At 43.3% G+C, this 23,845-nt stretch overlaps 1 protein-coding gene across 1 annotated transcript in view; it reads right to left on the bottom strand.

Annotated features, from left to right (window-relative positions):
* Positions 1-23,845, bottom strand: part of LOC124035099 (early endosome antigen 1-like) — a 48,720-nt gene that overhangs the window by 21,514 nt on the left and 3,361 nt on the right. The window contains exons 2-9 of the mRNA XM_046348521.1: positions 21,040-21,117; positions 20,781-20,893; positions 15,420-15,474; positions 15,250-15,315; positions 14,948-14,987; positions 13,375-13,479; positions 11,996-12,117; positions 10,221-10,376 (exon numbers count right to left, since the gene is read on the bottom strand). Of these exons, the coding sequence (XP_046204477.1) occupies positions 10,221-10,376; positions 11,996-12,117; positions 13,375-13,479; positions 14,948-14,987; positions 15,250-15,315; positions 15,420-15,474; positions 20,781-20,893; positions 21,040-21,117 (735 nt within the window). The remainder of the gene's footprint in view (positions 1-10,220; positions 10,377-11,995; positions 12,118-13,374; positions 13,480-14,947; positions 14,988-15,249; positions 15,316-15,419; positions 15,475-20,780; positions 20,894-21,039; positions 21,118-23,845) is intronic.

Below are 23,845 nucleotides of genomic sequence, written 5' to 3'. Positions count from 1 at the left end.
TCCACTCTTTGCGTCCCTGGACTACACCTCTCCGTTCTTCGTGGCCTTTCTCCGCTGGAGATCTATTGGCGGATTGGATTGTCTGACTGACCGACTGACTACCACCTTTTTGTATACGGTATTTCATTTGTTTGGATGTGATGTATACTGTGATTTGTGTAGTTAGTGGTAGTTGAGGACTTAATTAAGAGTTGATCCGCTTTAAGGTTCTGTGGTAAAGTAATTGTTATATTGATTGTATGTTTAATACTGGGTTTACGCTACACGGAACGAACGGACAAACATCGCGTGACAAAAGTCACTTGAGTTCCCTGAACTCTACCGGGCAGGACTCTTTTTAGGCCCGAGGTACAGGACATTTCTGGAGGAACCAGAACTCATTGTGATATTATTATATATGTGTGTAATCATTGTTGTTGCTAATACAACCCACGCAACAGAATATAATTGTTTTTGAAGTTCTTTTCAATGTTTTAAGGGTTTATGAAAAGTTTATTTCCATCCTGACTTTTACATACGTCCTTTGTATTGGTGTAGACTTGACGGACCAGATGGGACTCATTCCCACCCAAACTAAAAGGAGAAACTAATGTTTTCTCTGGTAGGCACAACCTACCTGGCACCCCTATAAATAATAACCTCAAGTCAAAACCGTTACAACCTAAGCTTCCAAATACTCTCCTGCAACCCGCCTCACCCAATGTAGCTACTTTTCCTAAAGTATTTATATTTACTTCAGAACCGGAACCCCTCAACTGAAGCTAGCCAGCTAACCACCAGCTATTCTAGCGGTCTTCAGCTAACCGGTCATCAGCTAATCTTTAGCTCGGAAAGCTCTCGCCAGTTCGAACAACGCGACGCTAACCAGAGCATAACGGACCTATTTATTTTTTTATCCCCGGATTCCCACCGCAAACGGAACATTTTTCAGCTGGATCTTCGCAACTAGCTATCGAGCTAAACCGCAACCCTGGTTGATTACTCCTGGCTAGCGTTTCCACCCACGTAGCTTGAAGCTAGCCCGGCCAGAGCTCCTGTGCTGCCACCGTAGCATAGTCCTGGGCTACAATACCCGGACCCACGACCGGTCTATCGATGTCACCGCATGAAGAGGAATAAACAGACTCACCCCATCCCGACGTCCCCCAAAGGCTAACTCTCTAGCCCTCACTATCTCCTTGCTTGCTAATTCGGCATGCTAACTGCTAGCTTGTTTAGCTCAGGTCCGCTAACTACTACCTTGTTTACCCCGGCCTGCTAATCTGTTAGCTTGTTAGCACAGGCCTGCTAACCGTCTGCATCGCCGCGTCCCAAACACGCAGTGGCCCATATCTACTTTCTATCTCTTCCCGATTTTTAAAAATTTGTTTATACCTTCCGGAAACCTGCCTCACCCAATATGATACGGAATCGCTATTATTTTTAATTTTTAGAACACACTCAAGAACCTCCAGAAGCTAACCAGCTAACTAGTTACAAGCTATTTAGTCATTGTTAGTTTTTTAACCTGGATAACACTCGCCAGTCCAGCCCCCCTGACCCATCCACTGCTGCCCATGGACTCTGATCACTTGGCTACATAGCTGATGCACGCTGGACTGTCCATTAATCACGGTACTCCATTCTGCTTGTTTGTTTTATCTGTCGGCCCCGTTGCCTAGTCAATGCCATTTTACCTGCTGTTGTTGTGCTAGCTGATTAGCTGTTGTCTCACCCACTGTTTTAGCTAGCTTTCCCAATTCAACACCTGTGATTACTGTATGCCTCGCTGTATGTCTCTCTCAATTGTCAATATGCCTTGTATACTGTTGCTCAGGTTAGTTATCATTGTTTTAGTTCACAACGGAGCCCCTAGTCCTATTCCTCATACCCCTGATACCTCCCACCTCCCACATATGCGGTGACCTCACCCATTACAACCAGCATGTCCAGAGATAAAACCTCATCATCACCCAGTGCCTGGGCTTACCTCCGCCGTACCCGCACCCCACAATATCCCTGTCTGCACATTATGCCGTGAATATATTCCACCATGCCCAGAAACCTGCTCCTCTTATTCTCTGTCCCCAACGCTCTAGGCGACCACTTTTGATAGCCTTTAGCCGCACCCTCATACTACTCCTTCTCGGTTCCGCGGGTGATGTGGAGGTAAACCCAGGCCCTGCATGTCCCCAGGCACCCTCATTTGTTGACTTCTGTGATCGAAAAAGCCTTGGTTTCATGCATGTCAACATCAGAAGCCTCCTCCCTAAGTTTGTTTTACTCACTGCTTTAGCACACTCTGCTAACCCTGATGTCCTTGCCTTGTCTGAATCCTGGCTCAGGAAGGCCACCAAAAATTCAGAGATTTCCATACCCAACTATAACATCTTCCTTCAAGATAGAACTGCCAAAGGGGGAGGAGTTGCAGTCTACTGCAGAGATAGCCTGCAAAGTAATGTCATACTTTCCAGGTCCATACCCAAACAGTTCGAACTACTAATTCTGAAAATTACTCTCTCCAGAAATAAGTCTCTCACTGTTGCCACCTGCTACCGACCCCCCTCAGCTCCCAGCTGTGCCCTAGACACCATTTGTGAATTGATTGCCCCCCATCTAGTTTCAGAGTTTGTTCTGTTAGGTGACCTAAACTGGGATGTGCTTAACACCCCGGCAGTCCTACAATCTAAGCTAGATGCCCTCAATCTCACACAAATCACACAAACCACCAGGTACAACCCTAACTCTGTAAGCAAGGGCACCCTCATAGACGTCATCCTGACCAACTGGCCCTCCAAATACACCTCCGCTGTCTTCAACCAGGATCTCAGCGACCACTGCCTCATTGCCTGTATCCGCTACGGTGCCGCAGTCAAACGACCACCCCTCATCACTGTCAAACGCTCCCTAAAACACTTCTGTGAGCAGGCCTTTCTAATCGACCTGGCCCGGGTATCCTGGAAGGACATTGACCTCATCCCGTCAGTTGAGGATGCCTGTTCATTCTTTAAGAGTAACTTCCTCACCATTTTAGATAAGCATGCTCCGTTCAAAAAATGCAGAACTAAGAACAGATACAGCCCTTGGTTCACTCCAGACCTGACTGCCCTCGACCAGCACAAAAACATCCTGTGGCGGACTGCAATAGCATCGAACAGTCCCCGCGATATGCAACTGTTCAGGGAAGTCAGGAACCAATACACACAGTCAGTCAGGAAAGCTAAGGCCAGCTTCTTCAGGCAGAAGTTTGCATCCTGTAGCTCCAACTCCAAAAAGTTCTGGGACACTGAAGTCCATGGAGAACAAGAGCACCTCCTCCCAGCTGCCCACTGCACTGAGGCTAGGGAACACGGTCACCACCGACAAAAGCCATGATTATCGAAAACTTTAACAAGCATTTCTCAACGGCTGGCCATGCCTTCAGCCTGGCTACTCCTACCTCGGCCAACAGCTCCGGCCCCCCCGCAGCTCCTCACCCAAGCCTCTCCAAGTTCTCCTTCACCCAAATCCAGATAACAGATGTTCTGAAAGAGCTGCAAAACCTGGACCCGTACAAATCAGCTGGGCTTGACAATCTGGACCCTCTATTTCTGAAACTATCCGCCGCCATTGTCGCAACCCCTATTACCAGCCTGTTCAACCTCTCTATCATATCGTCTGAGATCCCCAAGGATTGGAAAGCTGCCGCAGTCATCCCCCTCTTCAAAGGGGGAGACACCCTGGACCCAAACTGTTACAGACCTATATCCATTCTGCCCTGCCTATCTAAGGTCTTCGAAAGCCAAGTCAACAAACAGGTCACTGACCATCTCGAATCCCACCGTACCTTCTCCGCTATGCAATCTGGTTTCCGAGCCGGTCACACCTCAGCCACACTCAAGGTACTAAACGACATAACCGCCATCGATAAAAGACAGTACTGTGCAGCCGTCTTCATCGACCTTGCCAAGGCTTTCGACTCTGTCAATCACCAGATTCTTATCGGCAGACTCAGTAGCCTCGGCTTTTCGGATGACTGCCTTGCCTGGTTCACCAATTACTTCTCAGACAGAGTTCAGTGTGTCAAATCGGAGGGCATGCTGTCCAGTCCTCTGGCAGTCTCTATGGGGGTGCCACAGGGTTCAATTCTCGGGCCGACTCTTTTCTCTGTATATATCAATGATGTTGCTCTTGCTGCGGGCGATTCCCTGATCCACCTCTACGCAGACGACACCATTCTATATACTTTCGGCCCGTCATTGGACACTGTGCTATCTAACCTCCAAACGAGCTTCAATGCCATACAACACTCCTTCCGTGGCCTCCAACTGCTCTTGAACGCTAGTAAAACCAAATGCATGCTTTTCAACCGATTGCTGCCTGCACCCGCATGCCCGACTAGCATCACCACTCTGGATGGTTCCGACCTTGAATATGTGAACACCTATAAGTACCTAGGTGTCTGGCTAGACTGCAAACTCTCCTTCCAGACCCATATCAAACATCTCCAATCGAAAATCAAATCAAGAGTCTGCTTTCTATTCCGCAACAAAGCCTCCTTCACTCACGCTGCCAAGCTTACCCTAGTAAAACTGACTATCCTACCGATCCTCGACTTCGGCGATGTCATCTACAAAATTGCTTCCAACACTCTACTCAGCAAACTGGATGCAGTTTTTCACAGTGCCATCCGTTTTGTCACTAAAGCACCTTATACTACCCACCACTGCGACTTGTATGCTCTAGTCGGCTGGCCTTCGCTACATATTCGTCGCCAGACCCACTGGCTCCAGGTCATCTACAAGGCCATGCAAGGTAAAGCTCCGCCTTATCTCAGTTCACTGGTCACGATGGCAACACCCATCCGTAGCACGCACTCCAGCAGGTGTATCTCACTGATCATCCCTAAAGCAAACACATCATTCGGCCGCCTTTCGTTCCAGTACTCTGCTGCCTGTGACTGGAACGGATTGCAAAAATTGCTGAAGCTGGAGACTTTTATCTCCCTCACCAACTTCAAACATCAGCTATCTGAGCAGCTAACCGATCGCTGCAGCTGTACATAATCTATTGGTAAATAGCCCACCCATTTTCACCTACCTCATCCCCACAGTTTTTATTTATTTACTTTTCTGCTCTTTTGCACACCAATATCTCTACCTGTACATGATCATCTGATCATTTATCACTCCAGTGTTAATCTGCAATATTGTAATTATTCGCCTACCTCCTCATGCCTTTTGCACACATTGAATATAGACTCCCCTTTTCTTTCTACTGTGTTATTGACTTGTTAATTGTTTACTCCATGTGTAACTCTGTGTTGTCTGTTCACACTGCTATGCTTTATCTTGGCCAGGTCGCAGTTGCAAATGAGAACTTGTTCTCAACTAGCCTACCTGGTTAAATAAAGGTGAAAAAATAAAAAATAAAAAATCTGAGACCCCCCCCCCCGAAATACCTCCCCCTCAACCTTGTGATTAGCATGATGTTGTAAGTAACATTAGCCTACATTATCTCAACCGTCCCGTGGAAGGGACACCGATCCCGAAGAAGTTTTAATGAGCCACGTCTGTTTTTACATCACTTTCATATTCAAAAAAGGGCCCACCTTACTTGCGGATCATTCCTGACTGTTTGTACATTTTTCAAAATTTTTGTTAATTAGTATCATCACACCTTATGAGTTCCTTTGTCCATGACAGAAACTTATTTCGCCGTCCCATTCCTTTCCCCACGCAACTTCATCTAAAGTTGTAGAGTGAGTTATCTGTAAACAGTATATTTTATATTCCTTTTCTTTTAGCCACATCACGACTGATTGTCTGTACTTATAATTGTGACTATACTTATTTCACCCTTTAACATAGCTAGACACTATTCTCAGTCTAAATTTACAATAATTAGTGGTTGTAAAATTACTGCCATAAGTAAATAATAACCCAGACAATTTGCATGGATGAGTGTCTGTAACATGAAGTGGCCATAGCCTTAATATTCAGGATTATAATTGTAATCCTTATTGTACAAATATCATACTTGCATTAAACATTATTTTAAAAGCATTCACTTGGCAAGCCAGCAAGCCTACAGAGCATCCATACAGTACGAAGAGAGTCGAGCAAAGGCATAACAACTAATAGGCAGTCAAATACACAAACATACAGGCAGCAGAGACGCCTAAAATAAATAAACCCCATTTCTGATAACTAAATAGTCACTGAAACATTCATGCATAAAATAGAGAGGAGATTGGGGTGCCCGAGTAAAAGAGCAATGCTTTACCTTCAGTTTACAGATCTTCAAGAAAGGGAAAATTGGGTGAGGAGGAATGGAAGCAAAGGTTGGGAAGGGAAAGAGACAAAGCAAAGAGGTAAGCACTAGTAGACAAACAACACATGAGCCTAGAAAAACACAGAGACCGACAGAGCAGTGACAAACGGTTTGCTCACCAGGTTTGATCTGAACAAGCATTCAGAGATTAGGTGATTTGTTTCAATCATCTCAACATTCAACCAACTGGATATCATTGAAGGGATCTACTACAGCCGGGGTGGATGGTAGTGTAGTCTATCGCAGGTAAAACAGGTTATGGACACAGGGTGGTGCAGTCTAGCCCAGGTAGGAAAGGGGTGGATGGGTAATGTAGTCTACTAGCCCATGTAGGACTACGGGATGAGCAGGGCAAGATCTCCATGAACCTAGGAGCTTTGTTCATGATTCATTATTCAGTTAAGGGCCAGGTGATTCCATGACAGTAGTGACCTTTAAGAAAATGCATTCATATGTAAAGTACTTCAGATTTTTATAAACTGAAGTGATGAAAGTTGTAATCTATCAGGAGAGCCAATTAAAAGTAGTCTGTGTGTGTGTGTTTAAGCGACTCCGACTGGGAGGCCCCGGTGCCAAGCTGCCCGCTCTACCTGTGCCCCCAGTGGTGTTCATATGCCACAGTTCATTACTGTGCCTCAGTGCCAAAAGGGCAAAGCGTGGAGGCGTCGTTGTGTTCTGTGTCGCATCAAATGCACCACTTGTTCAGTTTGCCTCTGCTTTACATCAGAAAGAGACTGCTATGGGACATGGCACAGGCAGCAAAATATTATGACGAGGACTTCCAAGAGGTGTACATTTTTTTCTCCCTTTTTTTCCCCCCCAATATTTAAAAAAACATTTTTGTGTGTGTTAGAATTGCTTTTTGATATGTTGTATATAGTTATTTGCACTGCTGTATGTAGTTATAGGTCATTTCACCAATTCGGCCACTTGGGTACATTTGGGCAACTTGTGTGGGACACCTGGGTGACTTCATGCTAAATGTCATGTAGCTCCACCCATTCCTGAAGTTATCAGTCTGAAACTTTGCACACCTACAGTTGCCATCTTCTGTTATCCATCAAAATTATCTCCAGCATCCTATCTGACTGTGTGGCTATTCTAGTACATGTGAAAGATACTACAACAATAAAAAACAGAAAACGTATGCTCTTTCTTTCCCTTTTCTTCCACCAGATCTACTGTGTTATATTCTCCTACATTCAATTAACATTTCCACAAACTTCAGAATGTTTCCATTCAAATGATACCAATAATATGCATATCCTTGCCTCTGGGGCTGAGCTACAGGCAGTTAGATATGGGTATGTCTTCAGGCGGAAATTGAGAACAAAGGGTTGCAGCCATAACAGTTTAACGAATAATCCATTTTCAATTACTAAAAAAACAATGCATTAATGTTTGTGGGTTGAATGCTGTAACACAGAATAAAACGATTAATAAAAGTCCCATGATGGCAGTGACTGCCGATTACGGCTCATCACTTAAACATCATTTATTCACATGAATTTAATAAAATATTTCAGCTGTTGCATATATTACATTTGGTTTATTTGATAATTTTATTATTATTTAATTCCAAGTCATCCTCTCATCTCTATAGAGCTGCTTCCTATGCTGTCTGACAAAAATCCCTATTTTGGTAGTTCTTCAAAGTAAATAAGACATACTTTTATGACTGCTGAATACCAACTATCAATGACTTAGATCATGTAAATTCAGGTAGATATCTCGAAGCAACTGCTCGCTATCCCTCTCGATCGCACATTCTTCTGTCTCTTCTCTCTATGACTGCCCCACACAGATCAGACAAGTAGGTGCGCAATGGATTATGGTCATTGTAGTTAATTACCAAGTTTTCTGCACTAAACTGTGTAGAATATTGGCCTGTTGGAAACTACAACTCCCTACTACATTTCAGTTATGCAGTTAAATTGTTGTCCAATCGTGCAGTTAAATATATCAACCAATATATCAACCAAAGGTCTGTATTGCAGTCCAGAGAGGAGACGGATGGGGAATGGCAGAAAGAGGGAGAGAGATGGAGGGGGGAGCCATAGTCATAGAAAAACTCCCTCCTAATCTTCTCCTTCCAAAGCCTTATGGGTTCAGTAATGCAGGAAATATCGCTGAATTATGCAGACAGACACCGCAGGATTGGGAAAGGGAGTTCAAGCATCCCTTTATTAAAAACATTGAATATGAAGGTTATTTTAGTCAATCGAGAGCTTGTTAAAAGGACCATCTTAAGTATTTAGTATTTAATAAGATCCCTATTAGCTTCTGCCAAATGTACAATATGTACACTACTGAAAAAATACAATATAACAATGCGTGGGTGTGCGTCAAGTGTCTTGTTTTTGGTTTTACTATCCTTGTGGGGACCAGAAGTCCTCACAATGATAGTCAAACAAGGCCAATTCAGACAGGTGGGGACTTTTTGCAGGTCCCCAATAGGAAAAGGGCTATTTTAGGCTTAGGTTTACAATTAGGGAGGAGAAATATGGTTAGGGTTTAGTTAGGATTACGTTCAAAGGGAAAATTGGATTTTGAATGGGAAGCAATTGTTTGGTAAAACAAATGTCTCTCTCTTCACAGTACATGTTGTGCCGTGTGGTGTTCTATATTGTTTCAACAGATTTTACCGAGAGCTTGAGTTACCTGATGTGGAAGAGTTCCATGTGGTCAAGGCTCTATGTGTTAATGTTCATTTCCCAGCCTCTGTTCTGGACTTAGGGACTGTGAAGAGTCCCCTGGTGGCATGTCTTGTGGGTTACGTATGAGTGTCTGAGCTGTGTGTTAGCTGTTTGAACACACAGATCGGTGCTTTCAACACATCAATACTTCTCACAAAAGACAGAGATGCATTCAATCTCTCGTCTACTTTAAGCGAAGAGAGATTGACATGCATGTACTAGATATAAGCCATCCGTGTACATTTTAGTCTCCTCAAGTTGCTCAACTGATACATTACAACATTTAGATAAGGTTTAGGGCTTTTGATATATTAAGGACTAGCTTATTAGTAGCCACCCACTCTAAAACTGACTACAGCTCTTTGTTAAGGGTTGCAGTGATTTCACTTAATGTGGTAACTGATGTGTATAATGCTGAGTCAGGCTTTAAGGCTAGTGGTAGGTCATTAGTAAAAATAGAACACAGTAAAGGACCAAGAAATCTGCCTTGAAGTATACCACAAATGATAGGTTTCAATTGAAGAAAACCCTCTGTTCTGTTAGATAGGTAGCTCTCAATCCATGATTTGGCAGACGATAAAGCCATCACATGCTTTTTTCAGCAGCTGATTATGATTGATAATGCAAAAAGCTGCACTGAAGTCTAACAAAACAACTCCCAAAATCATACAAGTATGCTGGAAGTCTGTTGTTAATTTGTTTACTGTGAAATAGAACTGTATCTGTTCAAATACAATTTCTCCCAAAAATGTACTAAGGGTCGGTAGTAAGCTGATTGGTCAGCTGTTTGAACCAGTAAATGATGCTTTGCTATTCTTGAGTAGCTGAATGACTTTTGCTTCCCTCCAGGCCTGAGGACACATACTTTCCTGTAGGCTCAGATTGAAGAGAATAGGAGTGGCAATGGTTAAAAATCACAACTTCATATCCACTTGGACACCCCTTTTATGATGTATAGAATGTGATAAACAATTGTGAAAGGGCATATAAAACATGTCCTTTTTAATTCAGAGGTTCCTGACTGTATGACAGTGTGTATGTGTGTGTTTAAACATTATTAGAAGCATGTTTACCAGTCTCCCTTGTGCAAGAAGAGGAGCTAATCACTAGTTGACTAGCTGCCCTAAACCTTTGGGCTTGCCTTGCATTGAGGGATAGTGAAGATACTAGCAGTACATACTGGACCAGTAACATAAAACTAAACCAAGATGGGCCATTACCCTGCAGCCTTACCTCTGAGGTGGTGTGGTCAGCCTGCAGCTGCTCGTATTGGCTCTTGATGCGTGCCGACTCCTCCTCCCGCTCGCGTGTCATGTTGTCCATCAATGTCTGCACCTGGATCAGCTCCTTCTGCAGTACCTCCATGTCCTCAACTCCCGGCCGCTGCAGCTAGGGGGCAGCAGAGAGATCAGCGGTTTTTTAATTTTTAATTTTAATTTTACCTTTATTTAACCAGGCAAGTCAGTTAAGAACACATTCTTATTTTCAATGACGGCCTGGGAACAGTGGGTTAACTGCCTGTTCAGGGGCAGAACGACAGATTTGTACCTTGTCAGCTCGGGGGTTTGAACTCACAACCTTCCGGTTACGCTCTAACCACTAGGCTACGCTGCCTAGGGCAGAAGGGCAGACATTTGGGGCATCAAAGAGGGGTTAGGAGTTACTGGACCACTTTAGGTTTAGGATGTAGGTTTGGGGTGAAAATAGAAAAAGTGGGGAATTTAAGTGTTAATGGCAGTATAGAGTTCATAACGCCATAAGAGCCCTTTTCTTAAATAAGAATTTGTTCTTAACTGACTGGCCTTGTTAAATAAAGGTTACATTCTGCCCACTCCTCTGACATAGAAATTAATGACATAAATTAAAACGATATGACTCATCTAGGTAGAGATGGTAACCCCAGCAATCCCGGTCCTGAATAGTTCCTTCCTCAAGACTAGTTCCACTTCCTTCATCATAAAATACATGGTTATATACTTTACTGTGTTAAGACAACTCTAGTCCGCTCTCAAAAAATAATTATTATCCATGTATCCATGAAAGTGAAGAAATTACCCCATTAGGGGTGAACATCTATGAAGGCTCCAGGATATACGAACAGACAACAAATTGGCTTAATTTCAGTTCATTAGCTTATCCATGACTGTTCTCTTTGTTGATAAATGGTTCTCGGAAACTCCCAACATCCAATATGTTAACTAACAGGAGTGTGAACATCGAAAAGTAAAAACTGTTAAATGAAATTGGGATCAGAAAAAAAAGAAAAGTTTTAATTACAGTGCAGTGATCACAAAACCTTTTCCATGTTATAGCCTAACTAAACAATAGGCTTTAAAGGCCTGGGGAAAGTTGTGTCATTTAAATGTATACAGCATATTGGGTCAATTTCTAAGAGGAACAACTAAGAGTGTTGAAGCTGTCGTTAACAGTTGGAAAACGTCAGAGAAAGACAAGTGTCAGCAGCGAAGTCCTGTACGGCAATACTTTGAGAAATGAGAAGGAAATTAATACTTTGCAGGGTGGAATTGAGTTACAGCAATGGTAGTACAGGTGAAATGCTAAACCGTCTGAAAAGGGACGCCCTGTGAGACCTAAACCGTTGCTGGTAGGAGTGCAGCTGCATTGTGAATTCACATGGAATTGTATGAATTTTTCTTTATTGCTTTAATGGAAAACCGATACATTTAATTTCAAACATTAAAGGAAAAAAATCATTTTGTCACATCCCTATTTACCAACAGGTAAGTAAGTGGTGAAAATAAAACCCGTGAAAAAGTTATCTGGGAGTAAAATATAGGCTACATGCAAATTATTATCAGTGCTCATCAATGAACGTATACTTATTCTCAAATATTGTACAACAGTGTGTTAATATTTTAGTGCACTGTGACATGTCCATAGCTGTACAGTATGTATAGAAAGTGTCCTACATGTATGTGTGCACGCGTATATGCATGACTGTGCGTGTGTGTATGCTTGTCTGCGTGTATACAGTCTCTGTTAGTTACCAGTTCTGTGTGTAGCCGGTCCTTGTCCTGCCTCTCTCTCTGCAGCTCCTGGATCAGGTTGGCCAGCCTCTGGTCTGCAGCCTCCCTCAGGCTCTTTTCCTCATCATAACGAGACTTGATGTCTGTCAGGGTCACCAACATACCCATGTTATATTGAATATCCCTTCACAGAACAAAGTATAACATCACCATTTATCTTCCATCCTAACCCTAACCTCTGAACTAGTCACTGTACAATACCTGCCTATGGAACATTACACAGTGCATAGTGACATTAAAATGGTTGTTCAATCAAAGCTGCTTTAGATGAGCTAAATGAACTACAGTAAACTCCAAAAGTACTGGGACAGTGACATGTTTTGGTATTTTGGCTCTATACTGCACTGTCAGCTTTAAATTTTAGGGTATTTTCATCCATATAATTTCTAAATTACAGTACTTTTTGTGCATAGCCCCCCCCATTTTAGGGCACCAAAAGTATTGGGACAAATTCACTTACATGTGTATTAATGGTTACATCAAGTTTGTGACTCTACAAACTTGTTGGATGCATTTTCTGTTTGTTTTGGTTGTGTTTCAGATTATTTTGTGTCCAATAGAAATTAAAATGGTAAATAATGTATTGTGTCATTTGATAATGATGAGTGAGAAAGTTAGACGTACATATATATCATACCCAAGACTTGCTAACCTCTCACCATTACAATAACAGGGAGGTTAGCATTTTGTATCCGTAATCATGGTAGCATCCACATTAACGTAGATGCATATAAAATATATTCTATTCTTATTTACAATAAAAGTGACAATTACATTATTTACCACGAATTTCAATAGGGCACAAAATCTGAAACACAACCAAAACAAACAGCAAATGCATCCAACAACTTTATAGTCACAAGTTTGATGTAATCATTGCATAATAGGAAAATGGGACCAAATACTAAACTTTTGACTACGTTAATACACAAGTTAACTGGTCCCAATACTTTTGGTCCCCTAAAATGGGGGGACTACACTATATACAAAAAGTGCTGTACTTTCTAAACAGTTCACCCATTATGGATGAAAATACCCTCAAATTAAAGGTGACCGTCTGCACTTTAACCTCTTCGTCATTGTATCATTTCAAATCTAAAGTGCTGGAGAACGGCGCCAAAACAACAAAAAATGAGTCACTGTCCCAATACTTTTGGAGCTCACTCTATATCTCAGACTCCACTGAACACAACACAATATATTCACAATATGACCCAGATACTAAGAGTGGAGAATAATATCCAATATGGTTTCTGACAGAGCAGCCAGCAGCACACATAGTGCTCCCAGTCACACAGACTCTGGATTTAAAGATAGCTGCCAGGCTGCCACACACTAACCTACTATCTCTGTGGCCAGCTGGGCAGCCTTCTGCTCAAACAGGTCTTTCATCTGCTTGATGTTGAACTTCTCCGTCTCCGCCTGGTTCAGCTTAACCGCCAGGGCTGCACAGAGAAACGGAAAAGAATGAGCAACAACGAGAAAAGAATTCAAGAACTGGGTCATGATTATTTGAGCATACCATAAAACATTGTGCAAGGGAAAATGAACATTTTTTATTGGACGATTAAATATAAACTTAGCAAAAAAAGAAACATCCGCTCACTGTCAACTGCATTTATTTTCAGGAATCTTAAAATCTGTAAATATTTGTATGAACGTAACAAGATTCAACAACTGAGACAAACTGAACAAGTTCCACAGACATGTGACTAACAGAAATGGGATAAGGTGTCCCATTGGGGGGGGGTCAAAATCAAAAGTAACAGTCACTATCTGGTGTGGGCATCAGCTGCATTAAGTACTGCAGTGCATTACCCCCTCAAGGACTGCACCAGATTTGCCAGGTCTTGCTGGGAGATGTTACCCCACTCTTCCACCAAGGCATTTCTGGGGGGAATGGCCCTAGCCCTCACCGTCCGATCCAACAGGTCCCAGACGTTCTCAATGCGATTGAGATGCGGGCTCTTCGCTGGCCATGGCAAAACAGACATTCCACCTTGCAGGAAATCACACACAGAACGAGCAGTATGGCTGGTGGCATTGTCATGCTGGAGGGTCATATTGTTATAAAAAAAGGCGAATCCGACCATCACCCTTGGTGAGACAAAACCCCGACTTGTCAGTGAAGAGCACGTTTTGCCAGTCATGTCTGCTCCAGAGATGGAGGGTTTGCGCCCATAGGCGACGTTGTTGCTGGTGATATCTGATGAGGACCTGCCTTACAATAGGCCTACAAGTCCAGCCTCTGTCTATTGCAGACAGTCTGAGCACTGATGGAGAGATTGTGCTTTCCTAGTGTAACTCGTGCATTTGTTGTTGCCATCCTGTACCTGTCCCGCAGGTGTGATGTTCGGATGTACCGATCCTATGCAAGTGTTGTTACACGTGGTCTGCCACTGCGATGACGATCAGCTGTCCGCCCTGTCTCCCTGTAGCACTGTCTTAGGCGTCTCACAGTACGGACATTGCAATTTATTTCCCTAGCCACATCTGCAGTCCTCATGCCTCCTTGCAGCATGCCTAAGGCACATTCAAGCGGAGGAGCAGGGACCCTGGGCATCTTTCTTTTGGTGTTTTTCAGAGTCAGTAGAAAAGCCTCTTTAGTGTCCTAAGTTTTCATAACTGTAACCTTAATTGCCTACTGTCTATAAGATGTTAGTGTCTTATTGACCATTCCACAGGTGCATGTTCATTACTTATTTATGGTTCATTACTTGTTAAACCATGAGAAACAGTGTTTAAACCCTTTACAATGAAGATCTGTGAAGTTATTTGGATTTTTACTAATTATCTTTAAAAGACAAGGGTGCTAAAAAAGGGAGGTTTCTTTTTTTGCTGAGTTTCATACTTCTGTTTCGGGAAGGTTTTCTTCTGTTTGTGGCTTAATGAACATGATCCTAAATCACTCACCAGAATCCTCTGAGCCTCCCTGGCCGTCATTATGTTGACCCTGAAACGAGAGGAACACTGATATGTCCATACCAGCTAAGCAGTGTATCACACAGAAGAACTGGTTAATTGTCTAAATTGATTGTAGTTTGCTATTCTATCATCGGTTGGCTGTTACCGGAGAACCCTTATTTCATGTCAACTCCCTCAGGTATTCTGGTAAGATGAGAGAAGCCATGAAAAATGAATATTCAAATGTTGAATTTCTACGGGAGTGGCTGTAATGAGATATCATTTGATAGTAGACATCTTAGAGGAATTACTTGCTTCAGGTGTCCTTGCACTTTGTCCAGCTCCTTCTTCAGCTCACCAGAGAACCATCGCTCCTCCTGATAGATACACACGCGTGCGCACACATACGTTACGCAGTGAAGAGCAATAAACCTAAAATTCTCTATCGGCCTAATCTCTCCCCAAAAATGTATGATGGTACCTTGAGCGAGGTCTGCATTTCTTGCAACTCTTGCCGGAGAAGAATAAAGTCCTCCCTGGAGGAGGAAAGGAGAAGGACATTTACCTGAAATGTTTATTATTATTCTGAATGTACACTGGACATTTTGTAATTACAGTACAAGTTCAAAAAGAAGAAAGTAAGGCAATAATGACGATTATGATAGGAGCTACAGTTGAAGTCGGAAGTTTACATACAAGTTTTAATGACTTAAACCTAAGTGTTTTTCAACCACTCCACCAATTTCTTGTTAACAAACAATAGTTCTGGCAAGTCAGTTAGGACATCTTCTTTCTGCATGACACAAGTCATTTTTACAACAATTGTTTACAGACAGATAATTTCACTGTATTACAATTCCAGTGTGTCAGAAGTTGACATACACTAAGTTGACTGTGCCTTTAAACAGCTTGGAAAATTTCAGTTACTGGCCCAACGCTCTAAGTTTACCTGCCACCCCAGGTAGCCTAGCCAGCATTTGTTCATAAGATGCTACCTCCAAGATTGATTATATCCACTGTTTCAGAGTAGGAACTGCTGTAATGATACCAACAGTGATCAGTGCAAATTCCTCATTAGGCAGGGTAGCCTAGTGGTTAGAGCATTGGACTAGTAACCGAGCATTGGACTAGTAACCGAAAGGCTTATGAAGCCTTGTTGGGGGTCCAATAAAACCTGAGTTACCCCCTGGCTTCCCTTTTTCCTCCCTGAGCTGGACAAGCTCTTCAACCAGGTATCATTCTCAATTTCATACTAAAGGTCAATTTTTATTTTTTATTTATTTTTTATTTATTTCACCTTTATTTAACCAGGTAGGCTAGTTGAGAACAAGTTCTCATTTGCAACTGCGACCTGGTAAGATAAAGCATAGCAGTGTGAACAGACAACACAGAGTTACACATGGAGTAAACAATTAACAAGTCAATAACACAGTAGAAAAAAAGGGGAGTCTATATACAATGTGTGAGGGGGTAGGCGAAATTACAATATTGCAGATTAACACTGGAGTGATAAATTATCAGATTATCATGTACAGGTAGAGATATTGTTGTGCAAAAGAGCAGAAAAGTAAATAAATACAAACTGTGGGGATGAGGTAGGTGAAAATGGGTGGGCTATTTACCAATAGATTATGTACAGCTCCAGCGATCGGTTAGCTGCTCAGATAGCTGATGTTTGAAGTTGGTGAGGGAGATAAGTCTCCAAGCTTCAGCAATTTTTGCAATTCGTTCCAGTCACAGGCAGCAGAGTACTGGAACGAAAGGCGGCCGAATGAGGTGTTGGCTTTAGGGATGATCAGTGAGATACACCTGCTGGAGCGCGTGCTACGGATGGGTGTAGCCATCGTGACCAGTGAACTGAGATAAGGCGGAGCTTTACCAAGCATGGCCTTGTAGATGACCTGGAGCCAGTGGGTCTGGCGACGAATATGTAGTGAAGGCCAGCCGACTAGAGCATACAAGTCGCAGTGGTGGGTGGTATAAGGTGCTTTAGTGACAAAACGGATGGCACTGTGATAGACTGCATCCAGTTTGCTGAGTAGTGTTGGAAGACATTTTGTAGATGACATCGCCGAAGTCGAGGATCGGTAGGATAGTCAGTTTTACTAGGGTAAGCTTGGCAGCGTGAGTGAAGGAGGCATTGTTGCGGAATAGAAAGCAGACTCTTGATTTGATTTTCGATTGGAGATGTTTGATATGGGTCTGGAAGGAGAGTTTGCAGTCTAGCCAGTCACCTAGGTACTTATAGGTGTCCACATATTCAAGGTCGGAACCATCCAGTGTGGTGATGCTAGTCGGGCATGCGGGTGCAGGCAGCGATCGGTTGAAAAGCATGCATTTGGTTTTACTAGCGTTCAAGAGCAGTTGGAGGCCACGGAAGGAGTGTTGTATGGCATTGAAGCTCGTTTGGAGGTTAGATAGCACAGTGTCCAATGACGGGCCGAAAGTATATAGAATGGTGACGTCTGCGTAGAGGTGGATCAGGGAATCGCCCGCAGCAAGAGCAACATCATTGATATATACAGAGAAAAGAGTCGGCCCGAGAATTGAACCCTGTGGCACCCCCATAGAGACTGCCAGAGGACCGGACAACATGCCCTCCGATTTGACACACTGAACTCTGTCTGCAAAGTAATTGGTGAACCAGGCAAGGCAGTCATCCGAAAAACCGAGGCTACTGAGTCTGTCGATAAGAATATGGTGATTGACAGAGTCGAAAGCCTTGGCAAGGTCGATGAAGACGGCTGCACAGTACTGTCTTTTATCGATGGCGGTTATGATGTCGTTTAGTACCTTGAGTGTGGCTGAGGTGTGACCGGCTCGGAAACCAGATTGCATAGCGGAGAAGGTACGGTGGGATTCGAGATGGTCAGTGACCTGTTTGTTGACTTGGCTTTCGAAGACCTTAGATAGGCAGGGCAGAATGGATATAGGTCTGTAACAGTTTGGGTCCAGGGTGTCTCCCCTTTGAAGAGGGGGATGACTGCGGCAGCTTTCCAATCCTTGGGGATCTCAGACGATATGAAAGAGAGGTTGAACAGGCTGGTAATAGGGGTTGCGACAATGGCGGCGGATAGTTTCAGAAATAGAAGGTCCATATTGTCAAGCCCAGCTGATTTGTACGGGTCCAGGTTTTGCAGCTCTTTCAGATTCATCTGTTATCTGGATTTGGGTAAAGGAGAACTTGGAGAGGCTTGGGCGAGGAGCTGCGGGGGGGCCGGAGCTGTTGGCCGAGGTAGGAGTAGCCAGGCGGAAGGCATGGCCAGCCGTTGAGAAATGCTTGTTGAAGTTTTCGATAATCATGGATTTGTCGGTGGTGACCGTGTTCCCTAGCCTCAGTGCAGTGGGCAGCTGGGAGGTGGTCTTGTTCTCCATGGACTTCACAGTGTCCCAGAACTTTTTGGAGTTGGAGCTACAGGATGCAAACTTCTGCCTGAAGAAGCTGGCCTTAGCTTTCCTGACTGACTGCGTGTATTGGTTCCTGACTTCCCTGAACATTTGCATATCGCGGGGACTGTTCGATGCTATTGCAGTCCGCCACAGGATGTTTTTGTGCTGGTCGAGGGCAGTCAGGTCTGGAGTGAACCAAGGGCTGAATCTGTTCTTAGTTCTGCATTTTTTGAACGGAGCATGCTTATCTAAAATGGTGAGGAAGTTACTCTTAAAGAATGACCAGGCATCCTCAACTGACGGGATGAGGTCAATGTCCTTCCAGGATACCCAGGCCAGGTCGATTAGAAAGGCCTGCTCACAGAAGTGTTTTAGGGAGCGTTTGACAGTGATGAGGGGTGGTCGTTTGACTGCGGCACCGTAGCGGATACAGGCATTGAGGCAGTGGTCGCTGAGATCCTGGTTGAAGACAGCGGAGGTGTATTTGGAGGGCCAGTTGGTCAGGATGACGTCTATGAGGGTGCCCTTGCTTACAGAGTTAGGGTTGTATCTGGTGGGTTCCTTGATGATTTGTGTGAGATTGAGGGCATCTAGCTTAGATTGTAGGACTCCCGGGGTGTTAAGCATATCCCAGTTTAGGTCACCTAACAGAACAAACTCTGAAGCTAGATGGGGGGCAATCAATTCACAAATGGTGTCCAGGGCACAGCTGGGAGCTGAGGGGGGGGTCGGTAGCAGGCGGCAACAGTGAGAGACAATTTGCCATATTGTTCTGAGGTTTTTACAGTCTTTACTCTTCAGATAATAAATATTGAGTCAAAAAATGGCTGCTTTATGTTCGGGTAATTCCAAATACTTAGCTATTGGGTTATTTCCTGGATTTTGTTTTTGGTCGGTTAAAACATTCTCTCAATTGTAAATACAGTGGGGACAACAAGTATTTGATAACCTGCTAAATCGGCAGTGTTTCTTACTTACAAAGCATGTAGAGGTCTGTAATTTTTATCATATGTACACTTCAAATGTGAGAGACAGAATCTAAAACAAAAATCCAGAAAATCAGTGCAGGTCCTGTTCTTAATAAATCCTACTTGGTCACTATGTATAATATTAGGTAGTGCCTTCTCTAAGCGTATCGCAAGGGTCTTAGTAAGAATCTTGCAATCCACATTAAGGAGGCTGATAGCTCTAAAATTCCCTGGTTCTGTAGTATCTCTATCCTTCTTAGGAATCAGTGATATCAAAGCCTCATTAAAGGTGTCCGGAAGGGAGCCATTTTTAAATGCCTCTTGGTAAACCACTGTCAATACAGGTACAAGAATGTCAATATACTTTTTATAGTATTCTACAAAAATTCCATTCAGGCCAGGTGGTTTCCCTGCTTTCATAGATACAGTGAGATGGTGTCTCTAACCTCCTCTTCTGTTAATAGTAAAGTCCAGGTCCTGTACCTGGCTATCTGATAATCTAGGTAATTATATACCAGACAAAAAAGTATCCATATCTGTGGGGCTCGCTGAAAAAGAGGATATATATATAAATCTTCATAAAAATGTTGAAACACACTTTGTCACCATTTTACTGCCCTTATTAACTGCTGGAATTACATTAGAAGAGTTCTGTGTTTTTAGTTGTCTTGCTAGTAGCCTGTCTATCTTCTCACTTCCCTTATAAAACCTGGTTTTAAGTCTAAACAGCACATATTCAGCCTTTTTGTTATACATTTAGTGCAACTGAAATGTGAAATGTCTTGCCAAATTGCATCACCGCCTGGTGTGGCAACTGTTCGGCATCTGACCATAAGGCGCTACAGAGGGTAGTGCATACGCCCAGTACATCACTGGTGCCAAGCTTCCTGCCATGCAGGACATATATACTAGGCAGTGTCAGAGGAAAGTTTTTTTTTTAAATAGTCAAAGACTCCAATCACCAAAGTCAGAGACTGTTCTCTCTGCTACCGCACAGCAAGCGGTACCGGAGTCTAGGACCAAAAGGCTTCTTAAAAGCTTCTACCCCTAAGCCATAAAATCAATCAAATCAAATGGCCACCCGGGTTATTTTACATTGATCCCACACACCCCAATTGTTTTTTACACTGCTGTTACTCGCTGTTTATTATCTATGCATAGTCACTTTACCCGTACCTACATTCACAAACTACCACGACTAACCTGTACCCCTGCATATTGACTCGGTACCGGTACCCCCTGTATAAAGCCTCGCCATTGTTATTTTATTGTGTTACTTTTTACTACTTGTCTCTTTCTTGAACTGTTGGTTAAGTGCTTGTAAGTAAGTACTCGGTGCATGTGACAAATAGTTTGTTCTGATTTTATGCTTTTGCAGCGGCTAATGCGGATCCTAATAAATACCAAAAATACCAAGAGGACAGGACAACTAAGTATCCTTATAGTGTGCTACAGTAAAGCCAGGAAGAAGACAGTGGTCTTACCGGCCAGGGCCCATGCTGGGGGGCTGGTCTCCTGAATCGTGGTACAGTTCATAGTGCTTAAACAGCTCCTCTGCGGAGTTGTGGGACTTCATGCACTGGGGACAGATGAATCCCTGCACACAGACATAGGCTAGACATGATCAGACTACGGAATACAGGATAGGGATCATGGCCCCACAACTAAAACATTCAGTGATACAGTAGTACAGTGGTACAGTAGTCCATCGGGTGAGTTACACAAGTAAGAGACACGTGTTACCTCGGAGGTCTGGTCATTGTTGAGGTCTGCACTGGGCTGGTCTGACTCAGAGTTCTGGGAGCCTCCTTTCCCAGGAGTCTGTGGGAGGGACAGAAGACAAAGGAGGGAGGTGACATAGTCAAATTAAAATGAGTCACAGCAGTGGACATCCTGTTCAGCCATCCATTCGCTGAAATCTACCCAAACAAGTAGCGTTGGCATGTAATGGGTATTGAAGAACAGCTCTGCGAGATACATTTTTGACACATCGCCCGTAACTGGCTGAGAGACTTCCATTTTTTAACTGTTAATAAATTAATTTATGTGGGGCTGCATCACAAGGGAGTGTATCTGAGTCAGACCGAGAGAGCGACAGAGCTAAGCTTTACCTGCACTTGGCACTTCCACTTGTGTCACCTCAGGACACAGAGGGCTGAAACAGAACGCCTCTTAACAGGAGTGCTACTCCTCACACACAAAGATGAATGAATCGAGTCTATATCTAAGGAGTCCAAAAGCACAACTCAAAGCAGTAGGCTAGGCCTACTGGGCTAGATGTGGGCTACTTTCTTACTGTCTGACTGACTAATTGTCAACATTGAGTGTAGAGAAGTAATTCAGTTCACATGATAATGATTAGACAAAATAAGAAAGCAGTGTAATCTTCAACTATGTATGGAATTTAGGGAATCTTTTTTATTTTTTAAAGATAATATTGAATAAATATCCATTTAGGTTAGCTATGGTGGGTGGGTTTGTGCTATCTCCTGCAGCTCTATAGTGCCACTGCAGAGTCTGTGACCGAATTATTGGACATAATATACTCTACAGGAATATCAAAGTTCCAGTGGGATATCTGCTACTTTTAGAGTTATGATCCAATTTGTAAGAATGAACAGAGTGCATGTAAATGTGTTGTCAAAATGGTCACCATCTGCTGGTGATTTGAAGGATGTGCAATGACAAGTAAATGGGAGAGTGTTGACTGATTAGGCTACATTGCCTACTATGCCAATTTCTCTGTTTAAAAAGTGGGCCATAACTTTAATAAAAATAGCAGAGATCACATTTTGTAACTTTGATATGCCCGTAGAGTATATTAAGTTCAACAATATATAGAACAATTTGCCAAATCGCAAACAGTATATTTTCAATATTCATGTTTATATGTTAATTTATGAATATTGAAAAATATAAGACAATTGTTATTGAAAACAAAATACTACTCATATTCCAGAGCAAGTTGTAGAGCTTTGTGGCACCTACAGATGAAACATTAGGGAATTAATCTTAATTAAAGGAGGCCTGGGTAAGGCAAAAATGGCATGTATATAATATGCAATTTTTTGTTAATTATTTCTCAAATATGCTTTTAGATATAAATGTAAAACATTTGTCAACAATCCTTCCTCCAAAGGAACATTTAATGGATTACATACATGTCCTGAAAACCATGGTATTAAAAATGCACTATGCCAAAATCGCTCCACCATTTCCTGGTTGCTAATATTTTAATAGTTCGCCTAATTTCAGTTTGTGAGATAAAACAAGCAAGTATAGTGTAGATATGCACTATGCTGCCAGGGGTACACCAAATAAAAATGTGATACACCTGCCCTCAAATACACCTCTGCTGTTTTCAACCAAGATCTCAGCGATCACTGCCTCCTAAAACACTTACATTTACATTTACATTTAAGTCATTTAGCAGACGCTCTTATCCAGAGCGACTTACAAATTGGTGCATTCACCTTATGACATCCAGTGGGACAGTCACTTAACAATAGTGCATCTAAAACTTAGGGGGGTGAGAGGGATTACTTATCCTATCCTAGGTATTCCTTAAAGAGGTGGGGTTTCAGGTGTCTCCGGAAGGTGGTGATTGACTCCGCTGTCCTGGCGTCGTGAGGGAGTTTGTTCCACCATTGGGGGGCCAGGGCAGTGAACAGTTTTGACTGGGCTGAGCGGGAGCTGTACTTCCTCAGTGGTAGGGAGGCGAGCAGGCCAGAGGTGGATGAACGCAGTGCCCTTGTTTGGGTGTAGGGCCTGATCAGAGCCTGGAGGTACTGAGGTGCCGTTCCCCTCACAGCTCCGTAGGCAAGCACCATGGTCTTGTAGCGGATGCGAGCTTCAACTGGAAGCCAGTGGAGAGAACGGAGGAGCGGGGTGACGTGAGAGAACTTGGGAAGGTTGAACACCAGACGGGCTGCGGCGTTCTGGATGAGTTGAAGGGGTTTAATGGCACAGAGCAGGCCTTTCTAATCGACCTGGCCGGGGTATCCTGGAATGATACTGACCTCATCCCGTCAGTAGAGGATGCCTTAATATAAATAAGCATGCTCCATTCAAAAAATGTAGACCCAGGAACAGATATAGCTCTTGGTTCACTCCAGACGTGAATGCCCTCGACCAGCACAAAAACATCCTGTGGCGTACTGCATTAGCATCGAATAGCCCCAGTGATATGCAACTTTTCAGGGAAGTTAGGAACCAATATACACAGGCAGTTAGGAAAGCCAAGCCTAGCTTTTTCAAACAGAAATTTGCATCCTGTAGCACAAAATCAAAAAAGTTCTGGGACACAGTAGAGTCCATGGAGAATAAGAGCACCTTCTCCCAGCTGCCCACTGCACTGAGGCTAGGAAACACTGTTACCACCGATAAATAAACTATAATAGAGAATTTCAACAAGCATTTGTCCTCAGCTGGTCATGCTTTCCACCTGGCTACCCCTACCCCGGGCAACTGCCCGGCACCCCCCACAGCAACTCGCCCAAGCCTCCCCTGTTTCTCTTTCACCCAAATCCAGATGGCTGATGTTCTGAAA

The sequence above is a fragment of the Oncorhynchus gorbuscha genome, linkage group LG01 (genome assembly GCF_021184085.1).
Source record: "Oncorhynchus gorbuscha isolate QuinsamMale2020 ecotype Even-year linkage group LG01, OgorEven_v1.0, whole genome shotgun sequence".
NCBI classification, from domain to species: domain Eukaryota; kingdom Metazoa; phylum Chordata; class Actinopteri; order Salmoniformes; family Salmonidae; genus Oncorhynchus; species Oncorhynchus gorbuscha.
The sequence above is the reverse complement of the archived record's forward strand: the minus strand, read 5'-3'. Positions and strand labels throughout refer to the sequence as shown.